At 45.1% G+C, this 20,661-nt stretch overlaps 1 protein-coding gene across 3 annotated transcripts in view; it reads right to left on the bottom strand.

Annotated features, from left to right (window-relative positions):
- The window catches only part of LOC144589982 (alpha-taxilin-like), a 24,160-nt gene extending 4,102 nt beyond the window's left edge, over nucleotides 1-20,058 (bottom strand). Inside the window, exons 1-6 of one of the 3 annotated variants that reach the window (XM_078394899.1) lie at nucleotides 19,999-20,058; nucleotides 19,063-19,139; nucleotides 15,983-16,590; nucleotides 5,735-5,826; nucleotides 3,262-3,432; nucleotides 2,307-2,372 (exon numbers count right to left, since the gene is read on the bottom strand). In XM_078394899.1, the coding sequence (XP_078251025.1) occupies nucleotides 2,307-2,372; nucleotides 3,262-3,432; nucleotides 5,735-5,826; nucleotides 15,983-16,577 (924 nt within the window). In that variant the 5' untranslated portion in view covers nucleotides 16,578-16,590; nucleotides 19,063-19,139; nucleotides 19,999-20,058. Of the gene's footprint in view, nucleotides 1-2,177; nucleotides 2,373-3,261; nucleotides 3,433-5,734; nucleotides 5,827-15,982; nucleotides 16,591-19,052; nucleotides 19,140-19,998 lie in introns of all 3 variants that reach the window. The other 2 variants (XM_078394897.1, XM_078394898.1) reach the window with 2 other exon arrangements.
- Nucleotides 20,059-20,661: the final 603 nt, after the last annotated feature.

A 20,661-nucleotide genomic window follows, 5' to 3' on the forward strand; every position in this document is an offset into this window, starting at 1 on the left:
TTCTATGTTTCTAATATGCCTTTATATATTGTGTCTAAATAGTCCAAACATACTTTTAATCAGTACCCCAACCTGGTAAACAGGTTGTAATAAAAAGGAGCTGCAGATGCTGTTTTGTACAGACCCAGAGGGTCTCGGCCCAAAACGTCACCTATCCATTTTCTCCAAATACTGCCTGACCCACTGAGTTACTGCAGGATTTTGTGTCTATCTTTGGTAAACTGGTTAATATTTGCAATTAAATACTGCTAACCTATCGTAAAGGCATCAGTGCTGAAAGAGCCACACATGCAGGAGACATCATTTATGTTGTTCCTAAAGTTGTAATGCAAAGGAAACTGATCAGATTTTCTCTGATATCAGATCATTTAATTTGATACAGACACCAAAATACTTCAAAAGTAAACATGAAAGGGCGATTTCAGACTCAAGAGAAACTAACAGATTAATGTTCCCATTTACTTAGGGCCCTCCGATATCTAACCCCCAAAGTCTATTTTCTGACACAATTGCATAGAATATAGTTTTATCATTTTAACTTCTTACATAGTTGCAGAAGCAAGCAAATACTACAGAAATACGTCAGCTCATTTCAAATACTCTCTACCAAAAAATCCCAATTTGATCCGTGCTGCATGCAACCCTGTCATACAGCGTGGAAACAGGCCCTTCAGCTCAACTTGCCCACATCGAACAACACGTCCCATCTACACTAGTTCCACCCGCCCACATCCCTCTAAACTTGTCCTATCTGTGCCTGTCTAAATGCTTCTTAGATGTTGCGATAATACCTGCCTCAACTACCTCCTCCGGCAGCTTGTACTATACACCTACCACCCTTTGTGTGATCAAAGAAATGGGAGGCAATAGAATTTGTCTTGAAGTGGTTAATAATTGCCTCTGCAGTTCCCATACTATGGTAGACGCACAGTCAGGGAATTGAGAACTAGAGGACATAGTTTAAGATTTTGGGGGGGGGGGGGGGGGGGAGATTTAATAGGAACCTGAGGGGTAACTTTTTCCACACAAAGGGTGGTGGGCGTATGGAACGAGCCGCCAGAGCAGGTGATTGAGGCTGGGACTATCCCAATGCTTTAGAAACAGTTAGACGCGTACATGGATAGGACAGGTTTGGAGGGATATGGGCCACCACAGGCAGGTGGGACTAGTGTAGCTGGGACATGTTGGCTGGTGTGGGCAAGTTGGACCGAAGGGCCTGTTTCCACACTATATCACTCTATGATATGTATAATAATAGCTATAGTGTGAGTGGGCGGATACATGGCAGATGCAGTTTAATGTAGATAAGTGTGAGGTTATTCACTTTGGAAGTAAGAATAGAAAGGCAGATTATTATCTGAATGGTGTCAAGTTAGGAGGAGGGGGAGTTCAACGAGATCTGGGTGTCCTAGTGCATCAGTCAATGAAAGGAAGCATGCAGGTTCAGCAGGCAGTGAAGAAAGCCAATGGAATGTTGGCCTTCGTAACAAGAGGAGTTGAGTATAGGAGCAAAGAGGTCCTTCTACAGTTGTACCGGGCCCTGGTGAGACCGCACCTGGAGTACTGTGTGCAGTTTTGGTCTCCAAATTTGAGGAAGGATATTCTTGCTATGGAGGGCGTGCAGCGTAGGTTCACTAGATTAATTCCCGGAATGGCGGGACTGTCGTATGTTGAAAGGCTGGAGCGATTGGGCTTGTATACACTGGAATTTAGAAGGATGAGGGGGGATCTTATTGAAACATATAAGATAATTAGGGGATTGGACACATTAGAGGCAGATAACATGTTCCCAATGTTGGGGGAGTCCAGAACAAGGGGCCACAGTTTGAGAATAAGGGGTAGGCCATTTAGAACGGAGATGAGGAAGAACTTTTTCAGTCAGAGGGTGGTGAAGGTGTGGAATTCTCTGCCTCAGAAGGCAGTGGAGGCCAGTTCGTTGGATGCTTTCAAGAGAGAGCTGGATAGAGCTCTTAAGGATAGCGGAGTGAGGGGGTATGGGGAGAAGGCAGGAACGGGGTACTGATTGATAGTGATCAGCCATGATCGCATTGAATGGCGGTGCTGGCTCGAAGGGCTGAATGGCCTACTCCTGCACCTATTGTCTATTGTCTATTGTTATTTCACTCTGATACAGGAAATATTCCGATAAACATTAGAGTTGAGTTCTGTTAATTTACCTCCTCTCGCAGCTCATACTGCTCGATAAGTTTCTTTAATTTCTCAGCCAGCTCCATGTTTTCCTGGCGCAGTTTGGAGTTTCGTTCATTGTGTTGTTCCATCTGTGCCTGAATATCGTTTAGAGTTACCTGGAAGTGAGAAGTGATCTCTTTGCGCTTTTCCTCCTCATCTCTTCCACGTTGAACACCTTCTTCCTGTGGAAAACAGATAAAATGACAATACTCCTCCAAAACTTTGTAAAGTGACAAATACACATAGACATCCTGAACTTACTTGCTGCATATTTCACATTTTCAAACAGAGAGCACTCAGCCTCATTTGTGCTGTCAGCAAGAAACATAAAGATGAGGTACAGAAGGTACAAGACGCTAACAGATTTCAATGGCAATTCATCATTATAGGTTAGTCAACGATATTGGAGTTCCATTGTACAAGAGCAGGAAAATTAGTGCTCAAGTAATTACCATCATACAAGCACTGTTCTTTATTGCCTGGGCAACAGACTAGAGTAAGGAAGGCTTAATTCAAACTGTGTAGGGTTTTGCCAAGATTAAATCTGGAGCACTGTGCATTGTTCAAGTCTTCCAATGTAAGGAAGGATAAAACTACCTTAAAGACAGAGCAATTAATGTTCACCAGATAGATTCCTGGAAATTATGATAAAATATTGAGGCCTGTACTATAAAAGCAGTGTGGATGCTGTGTCTTCAAACACGGTTATGGCAAACACAGATAGATCCTTGAATTAAATGGGAATAGAGGGGTTGGGGATCAAGCAGAAAATGCAATTAGATTCAGTTATTCAGCATGGAAACAGGCCTTTGGACCAACTTCTCCCATAAAACTCTGTAGATACTCCACAGGGAATGGAATAGACTGCTCTAATGTGCCCAAGGTTTATAGATCCCATGGTCTTTTGTCCTATTGCATGCAGCCAAACTAACTGTGGTACACAGTTCCCACTCTCCCAGACGAGAAAATTTATTATCAAATAGATATAAAATAACTTAAATCGCAAGTGTCATATTAAGTAGCTCGGTGATATGGTCTGTCGACCTGCCTCGAACCACCAGACCAGCTTACCTTCAGAGTTCGATTGTGCCGTTGCAGCTCACGACACAAGCTCTCCAGCTTGCTCCTTGCTAGAATAGCTTTGCTGTGCTCACCCCGCATGTGGTCCTTCTCTTGGATCATCTGCGTTTGCTTCTTTTGCAGTAATCTCATTTGCTTTTGAGTATTTCTATGTTCTTCAAGCTGCAGAAAGACTGCTTACAGTTGGTACCAATCTTACATTGTATATTTTCAAGTGAAAAAGAAAATATTTTTCTGAACGTGCAATTTCAGCATGTTATGAAAATAAAATTCAAGACCATATCTGAGGATGTTGGTTCTGGAGAGGGTCCAGAGGAGGTTTACAGGAATGATTCCAGGAATGTGTGAGTTAGCATATGATGGGCGTTTGACAGCACTGGGCCTCTACTCGCTGGAGTTTAGAAGGTTGAGCGGCCACCTTATTGAAACTTACAGAATAATGAAACACATAGAGTGGATGTGGAAAGGATGTTTCCACTGGTGGGAGAGTCTAGGACCAGAGTTCATAGCCTCAGAATTAAAGGGCGCTCTTTTAGAAAGATGAGGAGGAACTTCTTTCGTCAGAGGGTAGTTAATCTGTGGAACTCATTGCCACAGAGGGCTGTGGAGGCCAAGTCAGTGAATATTTTTAAGGCAGAGATAAAGAAATTCTTGATTAGAATGGATGTCAAGGGTAATGGGATGAAGGCAGGAAAATGGGATTAGGAGGCAGAGATCAGCCATGACAGAATGGCGGAGTAGACTCAATGGGCCAAATGGCCTAATTCTACTATAACGTGAACTTGTGACCACTGACGCAATATTTTACCTGTAAAAATCATCTAATACAGGAAAAATAAAAGCAACTCGAAGGAAGGGCTGGGAGGGAAGAATCATACAACATTGCGGTGATGATATTCATAGGTTTATAAGTCATAGGAGCACAATTAGGCCATTCGGCCCATTGAGTCTACACCATTTAATCATGGCTGATCAATCTTTCCCTGAACCCCATTCTCTTGCCTTCTCCCCATAACCTTTGACTTCCTTACTAATTAAGAATCTGTCAATCACTTCAAAAATACCCAATGACTTGGTTTCTACAGCCATCTGAGGCAATGAATTCCACAGATTCACCACCCACTGACTAAGGAAATTCCTCCTCATCTCCTTTCTGAAGGTACGTCCTTTTATTCTGTAACTGTGCCCACTCGCCTTAGACTCTCCCACTAGTGGAAACTTCCTCTCCACATCCATTCTATCCAGGCCTTTCACTATTCAGAAAGTTTTAATGAGGTCCCCCCTCATCCTTCTAAACATCGGTCTCGTAATCCAGCCCTGAAACATCTCCAGCATCAGCACATCCTTCCTCAGATATGGGGCCCTAAAATTGCTCACAACATTCCAAATGCAGTCTGACCAGCACCTTATAAAACTTCAGCATTATATTCCCGTTTTATATTCTAGTCCTCTCAAAATAAATGCTAACATTGCATTTGCCCATCTTACTACCAGTTCAACTTGCAAATTAGCCTTTGTGAATCCTGCACCAGCATTCCCAAGTCCCTCTGCACCTCCGATTTCTGAATATCTCCCCATTTAGAAAATAGTCTATACCTTTATTCCTACTACCAAAGTGCACGACTGAGCTGTCGGACTCTATGGTTCTATTCAACTTGGCAATTTAGTTCAGAATCATGAAGTTGTAAGGAATTGTAGATGCTGGAATTTTGAGGAAAAAGCAAAGTGCTTGAGGAACTCAGCAGGAACTCAGATGGAATGGAGAAGCAACGTTTCAGGTTGGGATCCTTCTTCAAACTGATTGTTGTAGCAGGGAGAAAGCTGGAACAGAAAGGTGTGGGCAGGACAAAGCCTGGCAAACGATAGATGTATACAGGGGAGGGTCTTTGATCAAAGTCTGAAGAAGGGCCCTGATCTTGTGAATTAAGAATATAAGGCATTTAAAAATAAGGGGTAGGCCATTTAGGACTGAGATGAGGAAAAACCTTTTCACCCCGAGAGTTGTGAATCTGTGGAATTGTCTGCCAGCAGTGGAGGCCAATTCACTGGATGTTTTCAAGAGTTAGATTTAGCTCCAAGGGCTAAAGGAATCATGGGATATGGGGAAAAACTAGGATTGGTGCACTGATCTTGGATGATCAGCCATGAATGGCCTACTCCTGCACCTATTTTTCTATGTTTCTATCTGCAACATTACCTGTCCATTCCTCCCCAGATGTAACCTGACCCAGAGTTCATCCAGCACTTTGGCATTGATTGGCCGTGCCAAAGAAAAACTGGTTCATGTGAGATGTGGCACAAGATCCATTTTGTCAAACTTTTTAATAACAAAACCCAGGTTCACTATTTTTCCATATAGTGTGCATGATTAACATATTGTAATGTCAACACAGTAATTAGCTTGTGTGTTGATAGTAGTTAGCAGCCTGAATAACAATCATACATTTTACACCATTCTGCTCACCATATCTGCATATTTTTTGCAGAGTGCAGCAAGCTTCTCCTCTGGGGTACTCAAAGTGTTTAACGTCTGCATCAGCAACGTAATTTCCTTTCCTGAAAAACATGATCACGTATTAGAAATGTAACAGGAAGAACATCTTTCAGCAGTTGATCAATGTTTGAAAATTTCCCAACATATTTTGGTCTTTAGTTCTTCTCAGCTTTATGAGGAGAGGACATGACAGAATCAGCAGGTGGTAGTGGTGAGCTAAAGGGCGGTGGCAGAGCCAATGGCTTCATAAAAAATCTAAGTCAAAACTAAACACGCACGAGCTGCTTTTGAGCATCAAAACTATCCTCCACAATACACTACCTTGCAACTCAATAAAATATATGCAAAAAACTGCAGGTGTTTAAAATTGTGAATTATAAACAGAAAATTGTGGAATCACTCAGTACATCAACATCTGTGAAGACAAAAATAGTTATTTCAATAGACAATAGGTGCAGGAGTAGGCCATTCAGCCCTTCGAGCCAGCACCACCATTCAATGCGATCATGGCTGATCACTCTCAATCAGTACCCCGTTCCTGCCTTCTCCCCATTTCAACTCGATGTTCTTACAGAAGAGCAGTTGTGATGAAAATTATTGATCTAAATGTCAACTTTGTTTCTTTCCACTGAAGCTGCCTGATCTGCTGACATTTCTGGTGGTTTCCATTCGCATATTTGTTGCTAATATTATCACTAAGCCAAGAGATCAAAGGAATGATGTGGAGGATGACATGAACATCGACAGATGTATCTTAAATTGAAACGTCAAACTAATGGCACAACATAGGATTACACTGATACGAATTAGTCCACACTGCTGTGAAGGCAACTAAATTACCAAAGAGAAAGAAGCACCACCAAATACATCCTCAACTATGGCTTAATGCAGCCCCCTCCAACACTGATGGTTGCCTCTGGCCAACCTGATTGACACCATATGATAGAAAAGTAATTCAACAAGATTCCACCTGGTGGGCTGCTCAGGAAGGTTAGATTGTATGGGATCGAAGGAGACATAGCTGAATGGACAGAAAATTGGCTTTATGGAAGAAAGCAGTGGACGATGGTGGCTGGTTGCTTTTTGGATTGGAGGCCTGTGACTAGTGGTATGCCTCAGGGTTCGGTGCTGGGCCCATTGCTGTTTGTTATCTATATCAGTGATTTGGATAAGAACGTACATGGCATGATGCAAGTTTGCAAATGACACCAAAGTGGGTAGACACGAAAGTACCCACGTGGCTAGAGTAACTCAGCGGTACAGGCAGCATCTCTGGAGAGAAGGAATGGGTGACGTTTCGGCTCAAGACTCTTCTCGACCTGAAATGTCACCCATTCCTCTCCAGAGATGCTGCCTATCCCACTGAGTTATCCGGCATTTTGTGCCCATCTTCGGTGTAAACCAGTATCTTCAGTTCCTTTCAACATTAAAGTGAGTGGTTGGTTGTAAAAGATTGCAGCAGTGTCTTGATCGGTTGGGCAGGTGGACTGAGGAACGTTGATGGAATTTAATAAGGAGAAATGTGAGGTGTTACATATTGGGAAGTCTAACAAGGACAAGATCTGCACAGTGCTCGGTAGGGCTCTGGGGAGTATTCTAGACCAGAAGGATCAAGGAGTGCATGTACATAGTTCCTTGAAAGTGGCATCACAGGTAGATGGGGAAGTCAAAATGGCTTTTGGCACATTGGCCTTCATCAGTCAGAGTATTGAGTATAGAAGTTGGGAAGACATGTTACAGTTGGTGAGGCCACATTAGAGTATTGTGTTCAGTTTTTGTCACCATGTGATAGGAAGGCTTGTTGTCAAGCTGGAATGGACACAAAGAAGATTTACGATAATGATGTTAGGACTCGAGGGCCTGAGGGATCGGGAGAGGTTGTGCAGTCTTGGGATTTGTTTCTTGGACCGCAGGAGGATAGGGTGATCTTTTATTGGTGTTGAAAATCATGAGAGATCAGGTAAACACAGAGTCTTTTACCCAGAGTAGGGGAATCAAGGAATAGAGGACATAGGTTTATGGTGAGGAGGGGAAAGATTTAATAGGAACCTGAACAGTGACTCCATGACACCAAAGTCTGACATTGCATTGGATAAATTAAGGCTTCCACAATATCATATCTCATTTTGTAGGCCTACTTCCTTGAGGAGCTTAATCACTTTTATGGCCGCTTTGACAGGGACAATCAAGAGGTGGCTATCAAGGCTGTGCTCCCTGCTGATCATCAGCACCTCACACTCACCCCCACCGACGTGTGTACGGCATTGAGCAGGATTAATGCACGGAAGGCTGCTGGCCCTGATGATATCCCCGGGCGCGTCCTCAGGGTCTGCGCTGCGCAGCTGACAGATGTTTGGACTGACATCTTCAACTTGTCACTTGCCCAAGCAGCTGTCGCTACGAGTCTTAAAACCACCTCCATCATGCTGATGCCAAAACACTCCACTGCAGCGAGCCTCAACAACTTCCGCCCAGTTGCACTTACTCCCATCTTCACTAAGTGCTTCAAGAGGCTGGTCTTGGCACACCTCAAAGGCTGCCTACCTCCCACACTGGACCCCTATCAGTTCGCCTACCGCCAGAACAGGAGTACAGAGGATGCCATCTCCACGGCACTTCACTCCGCCCTCTCCCACCTTGACAACAGAGACACCTACGTGAGAATGCTGTTTATCGATTTCAGCTCAGCATTCAACACCATCATCCCTTCCAAACTGATTGCCAAACTCAACGACCTGAGCATCAACCCCTCTCTCTGCAATTGGATATTGGACTTTCTAACCAACAGACCCCAGTCTGTTAGATTAGACAACGACACCTCCTCAACCATCACCCTGAACACCGGCGTTCCACAGGGCTGTGTGCTGAACCCTCTCCTCTACTCCCTTTTCACCTACAACTGCACACCTGTACATGGTTCTAACACCATTATTAAGTTTGCAGATGATACAACGGTGATTGGCCTGATCAGCGACAACGATGAGTCGGCCTATAGGGAGGAGGTCCAGCTACTTGCAACGTGGTGCGCTGACAACAACCTGGTCCTTAACACCAAGAAGACCAAGGAGCTCATTGTGGACTACAGAAGGACTAGGGGTGGTACACACACCCCCATCGGGACGGAGGTGGAGCGTGTTTCCAGTTTCAGGTTCTTGGGTGTCAACATTTCTGATGACCTCTCTTGGACCCACAATACCTCAACACTGATCAAGAAGGCTCACCAGCGTCTCTTCTTCCTGAGGAGACTAAAGAAGGTCCATCTGTCTCCTCAGATTCTGGTGAACTTCTACCGCTGCACTATCGAGAGCATCCTTATTAACTGTATCACAGTATGGTATGGCAACTGCTCTGTCTCCGACCGGAAAACACTGCAGAGGGTGGTGAAAACTGCCCAACGCATCACCGGTTCCTCACTCCCCTCCATTGAGTCTATCCAGAGTAGGCGATGTCTGCGAAGGGCGCGCTGCATCGTCAAGGACAGCTCTCACCCTAACCACAGATTGTTTACCCTCCTCCCATCTGGGAGGCGCTACAGGTCTCTCCGTTCCCAGACCTGCAGGTTCAGGAACAGCTTCTTTCCTGCGGTCGTTCCCTTACTTAACTCTGCGCTTCGGTGATTGCTGCCACCCCACCCCAACCCCCCCCTTGGGCACTCCTCCCATCAGTGACTGATCTCGCTCACCGGAATTTCCACTACCGCTACTGAATTACTGTATATATTATATGTTTTACTATTCCATCACATGCACTCTGGTTAAGATGCTAACTGCATTTCGTTGTCTCTGTACTTGTACACTGCACAATGACAATAACGTTTGTATTGTATTGTACTTGCACCATTAGACAAGTCTCACTGTACAGCCATTTTGCCACCCATTTGATAATGCATACATTTCTCCAGATATACCTAAACCAGAAAAAGGACAAGCATAGTTAATTACCAGAGACACAAGAGACTGCAGATGCTTGTTCAAAAACAAAACTGCTGGAGGAACTTTGTGGGTCAGGTGACAACTATGGAAGAAAATGGACAACTCACATTTCAGGTTTTTTTTTTTTTTTTTTCAATTTATTTGTATAGCACATTTAAAAACAACCCACGTTGACCAAAGTGCTGCACATCTGACTAGGAAAAAAAAAGAAACATACAGTGGCAGGCAGCCAAACACAACGGCGCGGCCATCTTGAACAAAATGTTAATTCAATCACCCACAGTCCAACAATAAAAGCACTAAACAGGCACCCAAATTACCCAACCCCAAAAACCCCCCAAAACACAGTCCAACAATAAATGCATCAAACAGGCACTCAAACCACCCAACCCCAAAAACACACAAAAAAGAAACATCCATCAAAGAAACATCCATCACAGTGAGTCTCCTCCAGACTTCTTCAGACAAATTAAGGGTCCCAACCCGAAGCATCATTTATTTCCCTCCACAGATGCTCAATCCCCATTGAGTTCCTCCAGCAGTTTTGATTTTTGCTTTAGTCAATCACTGTTCATTCTGTTTACCTTCATTTTCAAACCATGGGATGGAAGGCATCACTCTTTAGTTTAGTTTAGATATACAGCACGGAAACAGGCACTTCGGCCCATGCCGACCAGCAGACACTAACGCTATCCTACACACTAGGGACAATTTACAATTTTACCTAAGTCAATTCACCTAAAAACCTATACGCCTTTGGAATGTGGGAGGAAACTGGAGGACCCGGGGAAAACCCACCCGGTCACAGAGGGAACGCACAAACTCCATACAGGCAGCACCCGTAGCCAGTATCGAACCCGGGTCCCTGGGCTGTGAGGCAGCAACTCTATCTCTGTGCTCTATCTAGGTAACCATTTCCCAATGCTCAGCTAGTTTTCATCTCTTGGCTCCCGAAATTTAACACACCAAGATCTTTCCACCATCTACAAATTACAAATGGGATCATGATGGAATAGATTCCCATTCGGCTGGGAAAGTGCAGTGTCAACAATTCTCAAGTTGAACGTCATCCCTGATAAAGCAGTCGACTTGATTGGCATCCCAACTGCCCAATCCCTCCACTTGCTAACTATAATGCCAATTTAAAATAATCCCATTTATCTATATATGGTCTATATCCCTCTATTCTGTATATGTTCATATGTCTAAATGCCTCTTAAATGTTGCTAATGTATCTGCTTCCATCAGCAAGTACCACTGTGTAAAAAACCTTGCCTTGATCTGCTTTAAACTTACCCCTCTAACCTCAAATCTAAGCTTCTACTCTAATGCAACTCTTAAATTTTATATACTTCTGTCAGCCTTGACACTCCAGTCCCAGACAAGACAACCCGACTCCAAATTCTCCTTGAAGATAGTACGTTCTTTGGAGACAACATCTTGATGAATTGCTTTGGCACCGTCTCCAAAGCCTCCACATCCTTCCTGTGATGCGTTGACCTGAACTGCACGCAATACTCTAGAAGTGACCAGGCCAACGTTTTACCAGGTGCAACACAACTTCCCAACTTTTGTAACTAATTCCCTGATCGATAAAGGCAAGTGTACCATATGCCCTCTTTACTACCACATCTATTCATGCGGTCACTTTCACCTGTGGCTTGCACCAGGATCTCTCAGTGTATCACTGCTTCCATCGATCCTGCATTCATGGCATTCACTGCATTTATATTTCTTTCCTCTCAGCTTAAAACTATGGCTTCTAGTGTTAGACTCTCCCACCCAAGGAAAGATAGTGTCTATGTGCCTCATAATTTTATGAACTCTACAAGATCACCTCTCAGCCTGATACATTCTAGTGAGAATAGTCAGAGTCATACAGCATGGAAATAGAAATGTTGGCCTAACTCACCCATAATAATAATAATAATGCATTACATTTATATAGCGCTTTTCAAACACTCAAAGACGCTTTACAGGGATTACTAGAACACAGAGAAGAAAATAAATAGATAAATAAGTAAACGAACAGAAAAAGGAGACAGAAGGAGAGGTGACGGTCAGTGGTTGAAGGCAGTGCTGAACAGGTGAGACTTCAGTGATGTTTTGAATGTGGTGAGTGAGGAGGAGTCTCTGACGGTTTGGGGTAGTGAGTTCCAGAGGTTGGGAGCAGCGATGGAGAAACAGGTTTATCATATCATATATCATATATATATACAGCCGGAAACAGGCCTTTTCGGCCCTCCAAGTCCGTGCCGCCCAGCGATCCCCGTACATTAACACTATCCTACACCCACTAGGGACAATTTTTACATTTACTCAGCCAATTAACCTACATACCTGTACGTCTTTGGAGTGTGGGAGGAAAACGAAGATCTCGGAGAAAACCCACGCAGGTCACGGGGAGAACGTACAAACTCCTTACAGTGCAGCACCCGTAGTCAGGATCGAACCTGAGTCTCCGGCGCTGGATTCGCTGTAAAGCAGCAACTCTACCGCTGCGCTACCGTGCCGTGTAATTAAACTAAACAGGTTTAGTAATTAAGCTGGCCCCATTTGACACAAAGTGCTGGAGTAACTCAGGCAATGTCTCTGGAGAAAAAGGATGAAGTGCTGGAGGCGGGAAAAGACCAGGACCAATCAGGGCCAGGCACATATGACCTCAGGCAGAGTGGTTACCTGGTGGTTCCATTGTTGGCTGAGGAAGTCAAGAGCAATACAATGCAGAGACCTGTGGAACTGGTGAAACAACAGGGGGAGGGGGGAGAATTCAACGCTCATATACGATACAATAAATACGATAAAACTTTATTCAACCCCGGAGGGAAATTGGTCTGCCGCTGGGTTGTAAGCGAAAGGTGCTGTTCCTCCAATTTGTGTGTAGCCTCACTCTGGCAATGTTTCCAGGAAACATCCTGCTGAAATTCTAATGCTACAGCAGCCTTCTTGGAGTGCAACTTGACAAAGCAGCCATCTTGAATGGCAACCAATACATTCCTCAGGGTCAGTGCCCCTTGGACGTGTTCACCATCACACAACTAGGTGTTCTAAGGCACAAAAGGCAGTGAGCACTGGATAACATAATTCACAATTTCCCTCCAAGTAATACAATACATATTGTTGTCCTTTCATTGCCACGAGGTTGAACTGCAGCATTGAAGTGTTATTGTAGAACACAGACCACATCCCACCGCCAACCCAAGGGCAATCAGGAAGACGCAGTAAATGTCCGCCATGCTGGTAGTGCCTGCAATCCAAAATGAGTAACAAGGAAAATCTTGGCTTCCAGAGTATTAGCATTATTCCCAATGCAAATACTTTTACATTTTCCCACTTTGTTTCCCATTACCCCAATTCCCATATCCCTTTGCATGATACCTCAATTAAAACAGGGGGAATCTTCTCCCTCCTCCCTTACTTCAAGGAATAGTTGGTACTGCAAGCCTATATGCAAGGAAATATACAATGCACAATTAACCTCAACTGATAATCCATTACAAGGGAACAACTGTTACTCTAACCCTAATCCTTTCATTTGTGACGGCTACGTTTGAAAAACAATGTGCACCAGATAAAATATAAATCATCACTTCTGTAGGAAGTAAATAAAATGACTATTCTAGATCATTCTTTACATCCTATACACTACATACAATGCAAAACATTTTAAACCAGGCTTTCACATCTTACAAATTGTAAAATATACTTGTCGGATATCAAGAAATTCAACATGAACCATATGCTGCAACTTGAAGATTCCCCACACAAAGATGACTTACTGCATGAATTCATTCCTCTTCAGGCAAATGTTTAAAGATACACCAACACTTAGGTTTAAACTGTCTCTTCCTGTTACCACTTAGTAGCTAGAATTTGTTTATCAGGACTTGTTACAAAGAGACAAGGGAACGCAGTTTATAAAAACATTACATAACCACTCAGTTACATCATCTTCACTTCAATAACAAGGCATTGACAAATCAGTTTTTGAAACAGTTTTGCACAGATTAAGTGTCATCTAATAAACGCATTCTGGCAAAAACAGGGGAAAGCACAATTTCAAGTAGTTAATATATATCAATCCACGTTGGTTCACAAGAAACTGCAATCAGTTACTGAGTTTCTCGTACTTTTGCACAATCCATGTGGAGTTGTGCCAAATCAGATAAATTTCAAGGATGAGACGCGCGTTAACAAAAAGGAACCAGCATATTTATCATATCTACATATTAACCTACATATATATATATACAGCCGGAAACAGACCTTTTCGGCCCTCCAAGTCCGTGCCGCCCAGCAATCCCCGCACATTAACGCTATCCTACACCCACTAGGGACAATTTTTACATTTACCCAGCCAATTAACCTACATACCTTGTTATCTTGTTGAATATCACGTGAAATACTTATTTGAAGCAAATGGAAGAAAACATTTTTCTCCGTCATTAAATATTTGTGACAGTATTGGCCACGTCATACAGAACATGTGCCCTTCACTTTTATCCCATCAATCAACTGCATACCTTGGTTGGCAGAGCAAGGGGGATAATTCGACTAGAGTAGGAACACAGACAAAGGCCCAACTTGCCCATGCCAACCATGACACTGAGCTAGTCCCACTTGCCTGCACCAGGCCCATATCCCTCCAAACCTTTTTGGGCGATGTTTCGGGTCGAGACCCTTCTTTTCCCTTAGTCAGGGGAAAGTGAAACGAGAGATTATAGACAGCAAGTGTAGAGAGATAAAAACATAGAAAATAGGTGCAGGAGTAGGCCATTCGGCCCTTCGAGCCTGCACCGCCATTCAATATGATCATGGCTGATCATCCAACTCAGTGTCCCGTACCTGCCTTCTCTCCATACCCCCTGATCCCTTTAGCCACAAGGGCCACATCTAACTCCCTCTTAAATATAGCCAATGAACTGGCCTCAACTACCTTCTGTGGCAGAGAATTCCACAGATTCACCACTCTCTGTGTGAAAAAAAACTTTCTCATCTCGGTCCTAAAAGACTTCCCCCTTATCCTTAAACTGTGACCCCTTGTTCTGGACTTCCCCAACATCGGGAACAATCTTCCTGCATCTTGCCTGTCCAACCCCTTAAGAATTTTGTAGGTTTCTATTAGATCCCCCCTCAATCTTCTAAATTCCAGCGAGAAGATTGAGAAGATATAGAACAAATGAATGAAAGATATGCAAAAAAGTAACAATGATAAAGGAAACAGGCCATTGTTAGCGATTTGCTAGGTGAGAACGAGAACTGAGAACCTGCTGCAATCAGTGTGGGATAGGGATGGACAGAGAGGGAATGCAGGGGTTACTTGAAGTTAGAGAAATCAATATTCATACCATTGGGTTGTAAACTGCCCAAGCAAAATACGAGATGCTGTTCCTCCAGTTTGCAATTAGCCTCACAATGACAATGGAGGAGGCCGAGGACAGAAAGGTCAGTGTGGGAAGGGGAATTAAAGTGTTTGGCAACCGGGAGATCAGGTAGCTCCATGCGGACTGAGCGACGGTGTTCAGCAAAACGATTGCCTAGCCTATGTTTGGTCTCGCCGATGTATAATGGTCTACATCTTGAATAACGCATACAGTAGATGAGTTTGGAGGAGGTGCAAGTAAACCTCCATCCACCCTGAACGGATTGTCGGGGTCCCTGGACAGAGTCGAGGGAGGAGGTTTAGGGACCTCCTATCTAACCAATCGCCTCACAGAAGACAGGGAAATGGTGATGGGGTGTTTTTTGACTGGAGTTCTTTGACCAGTTGTGTTTAACAAGGATCAGCACTAGGACCTATGTTGCTTGCAATTTGCATGATGGCAGGTGGCTTGGTTAGTAAATTTGTGGACAATATGAAAATTGGTGGTAGGTTGTCTAAAGAAACAGCAGGATAGAGATCATTTGGAAATTTGGGTGGAGTAATGACAAATGGAGTTGTGAAGTGCAAGAGAAAAGTATGTCGTTAATGGCAGGACCCTTATGTAAATACATCTGGGGTTGCAAGTTCACAGCTCCCTGAGAGGCATTAAGAGGATGAGAGTGATACAGACCATGTGGTGACAGAAGGGATTAATCAGAATTTCCTCACAGTCAGTGCAAACATGCACTGCATTGTTCTCACTGTGTACTCCGAGAACTCTGAGAACTGTGCAAATATGTTCTCACTGTGTACGCTAATGTGCCCACATTTCAACAGTTGGCAATATCCTTGTCTTAACTGAGAAAACTAAATGGGCTAAATTTAATCCATAAAACAATACAAAGTAAGAGAATTTTGGCCCACCTAGTGCTTTGGCTTTCTTTTTCTCTGGAGGTTTTTTCTGATCCTTGTTGTTGGGAACATCTCCATTCTCTTTCACATCAGCTCCGACCTTCACCACTTTTTCGGTTTCTTCAGTCATCTCCCCACATTCTATCTCCCGCACACCATTTCTCAGAGCCTCATTGTTTGCACACTTTTCTAGCTCTTCCAACTCAGGAGATTCCTCAGGCTGCACTGAAGAACCATGCTCATCCAGAGTGCAGCAATACGTGTTCAGAATGTCTTCAAGCTGTCTGCTAAGCTCATCCGAGACATCAGATGTTGACGTCTCAGGCTGGACGCTATTCAAGTTCTCAGGAGTTGAAGTTTCTTGAACAACTAATGATGCCTCACTGCTGTTTCTGGTTTGTGTATGTTTCAGAACATCTTCATTGGTTTTTATATTATCATGGTTTTGACCACCAGACTTTTCAATAGTTTGGCAAATAGTTTCAAGGCCTGCAGATCCAAGAACGCTCAGCTTGTCCTCTGTCCCCTCTGCTGCTGTGACACGAACGAGTGCTTCAAGACCACCAGCAGATGGGCTGAGCTTACTTTCAGAGTCTTGATTTTTCATGGTTTATCTTTTACTGCACAAAAACAAGTGTTATTTTTAGAGATTATAATTAGTTTCTAAAATTACAATGATAATCTGCTGAATTCCAATACACTTGTTAGCTCGAAGGTAGACACAAAATGATGGAGTAACTCAGCGGGTCAGACTGTATCTCTGGAGAAAAATAATGTGACGTTTCAGGGGTCTCGACCCAAAACGTCACCTGTTCTTTTTCTTCAGAGATGCTATTTGACCCGCTGAGTTACTCCATCTTTTAGTGTCTACCTTCGGTTTAAACTAGCATCTGCCATTCCTTCCTACATTAGTTAGCTCGTTAATCCAAGAGTTTAGAAACACTGTTTCTAAATGAATAATGTGGTTAATCTTGCAATTAATTCCTAAATTGCCCCATATTAAATGTAGATTGTTTATCAATATTGGAATTGGGCATTTTCCAATGTCAGATGTTAGGTTAGCTGCTGTAAAATGTCCTGCTTTCTGGTGTTATGATTGCTTCTTTCTAATCCTCAGGGGTAGCTTCAGAATCCAAGGAATTTTGGAAGATTCCAATCAACCCATTCACCTTTTCTGCTGCCTGTTCTTTTAAGATCATAGGATGCAGGCCTTCAGGACCAAGAACTTGTATTGGAACCCTATTAGTGTCCCAACTACTTTTTACCAGATCAATCCAAAATAATTATTTAGAATTCCATATTATTCACTAAATCCCATTCTTACTATTCCTTTCCATTTTATAAGGGACCTAATGTTAGTTTTTATATTATGTACTAGTTCACTCATATTCTTTATTCCTTTTTAGTCATATTCCTATTTTCTAAAATTTAATTCCAATCCTCTGGCTTGCACAACTGCAATTTTGTCTGTCTTTTCCCGATCTGTTTGTTAGCCAGGAATCATGCACCCTTTTTGTTGAGCCTCACCTTATCAGAATATGAAATTTATAAAATATCGCCTTAAATGTTTCCCACTGATAATCTACTGTCAAACCCTTCAATTATCTTTGCTAGGCAATTTTATAATTGCCCTCTCTTTAAAATTCATTACTCTAGCTTCAAACACAACTGCCCTGCCCTCAAACTGAATTTGAAATGCTGCCATGCTATGATCACTTTCTCCAGAGGATTCTTTATAATGAGTTAATTAACCCTGGTATTGCACAATGCAAGATCTAAATCAGCCTGGTTTGACTTTATGAATTGCTCCAAGCCCTTTCAAATATTTTTCGTGAACTTGTCCTCAGGATTTCCCTTTCTAATTTAACATGCCTCGCCTATATCACCATTAAGATCAATGACTATTGCAGTACATTTCCTACAAGCGTTGCTATTCCTTGATTTATACCGTATCTTACAATCTGCTGTCGATGGCCTACATACTATACAGTATCCGGTGCCATCAACTCATCTATATTATTGCAAATGTTATGTTTATTCAGACAAAGAACCTTAATTTTATCTCATCGTTTTGTCTGATTCTATTTGGCCTTTTCTTACACAGGCACAATTTGCCACCTTCCAGTACATTGGCTATTCTTCCCCTTCTTGCCCTATTCCCAAATACTCTTTTACTAAACCCTTATCTTCTACTTTGCTTCTGATTTAATCCTCAAGGTCCCATTCTCCTACTGTTGGATTAAACCCTCCCCAATGGCATGTGCAACCCTTCACCCAACAAGGGTCTCATTTCTTCTGAGGTATGACCCATTATACTGTCTCCAGAAACAGTCCCAATTCTTCAGGAATCAAAATTCTTGCATGACCCAATGCCCAGGCACTATCACCAGCCGCACATTCATCTCCTTATACTTGTATTCACGAATACGTGGCACTCGTAAACCTATCTCTAACGTTTGATAGCTGACCACTTAACCTTCTTTGCTCCCTATCATCAGCAGGAGGGCGACTTCTATCTACATCCTTGGTACAGATATGAACTGTGATTATGAGACTTCATTGAACTGAGAATCAAGACCTTTTATAAAATTTAAAATATATATATATATAAAGGTATTATTTTCCCCAGTATAGGTCAGAAAGATAAGTTTATGTGAATGGCACTAGGATTAAAGAGAAATGAGGGTAGGGACACTGAGCTTGCAGGCAGAATGTGCAGCTACTTCACATGTGAACAGCAAGTGTACTCGAAGGGCCATGGCCGTCAGGTCCCAGAGATAGAAGGTGAGGTCGAGGCACTCTCATCTCCTGCAACCACAAGACAAATTCTCTTTTGCTGTGAATTTTCTACCAACCCATACACAACCAATGCAAACGAAGCTCGAGATGTAAAGGCAACAGATGGGGATATAAGGACGTTGTGGTTTTTAGAAACAAAGAACTGCAGATGCTGGATAATACACAAAAGAACAGAGTGCTGGAGTAACTCAGCGGGTGAGGCAGCGTCTCTGGAGAACATGGAGAGGTGACGTCTCGGGTCTTCTTTAGACCGTCTTGCTCTGTTACTGTTGGGAATATTTACACAACTTTACCGATAAGATGAAGATGGTTGGAGACAAGAAGTAAACGGTCAGCAGGAAGCCGAGAAACCTTCAGTCGTTTGATGTTCCTGAAAGGCACAAAAAGCGTCAGTCACCCGGTGCCGCTCCCAGTGGCCGGGTCCAGGCGGCGGCGGCTGCCCCGTCCCCCAACCCCCTCACCCCCGTCCCCCAACCCCCTCACCCCCGTCCCCCAACCCCCTCACCCCCGGCCTCCCCGTCCCCCAACCCCCTCACCCCCGGCCTCCCCGTCCCCCAACCCCCGGCCTCCCCGTCCCCCTCACCCCCGGCCTCCCCGTCCCCCTCACCCCCGGCCTCCCCGTCCCCCTCACCCCCGGCCTCCCCGTCCCCCAACCCCCGGCCTCCCCGTCCCCCTCACCCCCGGCCTCCCCGTCCCCCTCACCCCCGGCCTCCCCGTCCCCCGTCCCCCTCACCCCCGGCCTCCCCGTCCCCCGTCCCCCTCACCCCCGGCCTCCCCGTCCCCCGGCCTCCCCGTCCCCCGGCCTCCCCGTCCCCCAACCCCCTCACCCCCCCCCGCCTCCCCGCCCCCAACCCCCCACCCCCGGCCTCCCCGTCCCCCAACCCTCCCCGTCCCCCAACCCCCTCCGCCTCCCAACCCCCCCACCCCCGGCCTCCCCGTCCCCCAACCCCCGGCCTCCCCCCAACCCCCGGCCTCCCAACCCCCCCACCCCCGGCCTCCCCGTCCCCCAACCCCCGGCCTCCCCCCAACCCCCGGCCTCCCAACCCCCTCACCCCCAGCCTCCCCTCCAATCCCCGGCCTCCCAACAGCTACGAGCGGCCCTGGCGTCCCCGCTCACCGGCCTCCACTCCCGTTTCCCCTCCCCCCCGTATCCCCTGGCTCCCCGTATCCCCCGTCCCCACCATCCCCCCCCGTATCCGCGCTCCCCGTATCGCGGCCCCGGTTCCCACCACCGAGCGGCCCCGAGTTTTCTCCGGAATTTCCAGTTGGGCGACGGAAGTGAATGGACGTCACCGCGCAGCCTCCTGACGTCAACCAATCGGACGACGCGATGCTGCGTCACAATCGCACCCGGGCAACGGGCACTTCCGCTCCGCAACCGGACCCCAGCGCTATACCGGACCCCCCCCCCACTATACCGGACCCCATGCTATACCGGACCCCATGCTATACTGGACCCCCATGCTATACCGGACGCCGGCGGACGCACCGGGCAGATGCCAGCAGATACTGGACCCCAGCAGGCACACAGGACCCCGGCAGATATACTGGATACCAGGTACAGCAGCAGATACTGGACTGCAGCAGGCACACAGGCCCCCAGCAGGTGTACCGGACCCCAGCAGCAACTGGAGCCTAGACACCAGCAGATATACTGGACACCAGCAGATATACTGGACACCAGCAGATATACTGGACCCCAGTATACCAGGTACAGGGGCACCAAGTACAGCAGCAGGTGCAGCAGGTACAGGTATTGCAGGAGCCCGGACACCAGGTACAGGTACAGCAGCAGCACCAGCGGCAGCAGGAGCCCGGACACCAGCAGATACTGGACACCAGGTACAGGAACAGCAGCAGCAGGAGCACGGACACCAGCAGATATGGGACAC

This window comes from Rhinoraja longicauda, unplaced genomic scaffold, assembly GCF_053455715.1.
Source record: "Rhinoraja longicauda isolate Sanriku21f unplaced genomic scaffold, sRhiLon1.1 Scf000094, whole genome shotgun sequence".
NCBI classification, from domain to species: Eukaryota; Metazoa; Chordata; class Chondrichthyes; order Rajiformes; family Arhynchobatidae; genus Rhinoraja; species Rhinoraja longicauda.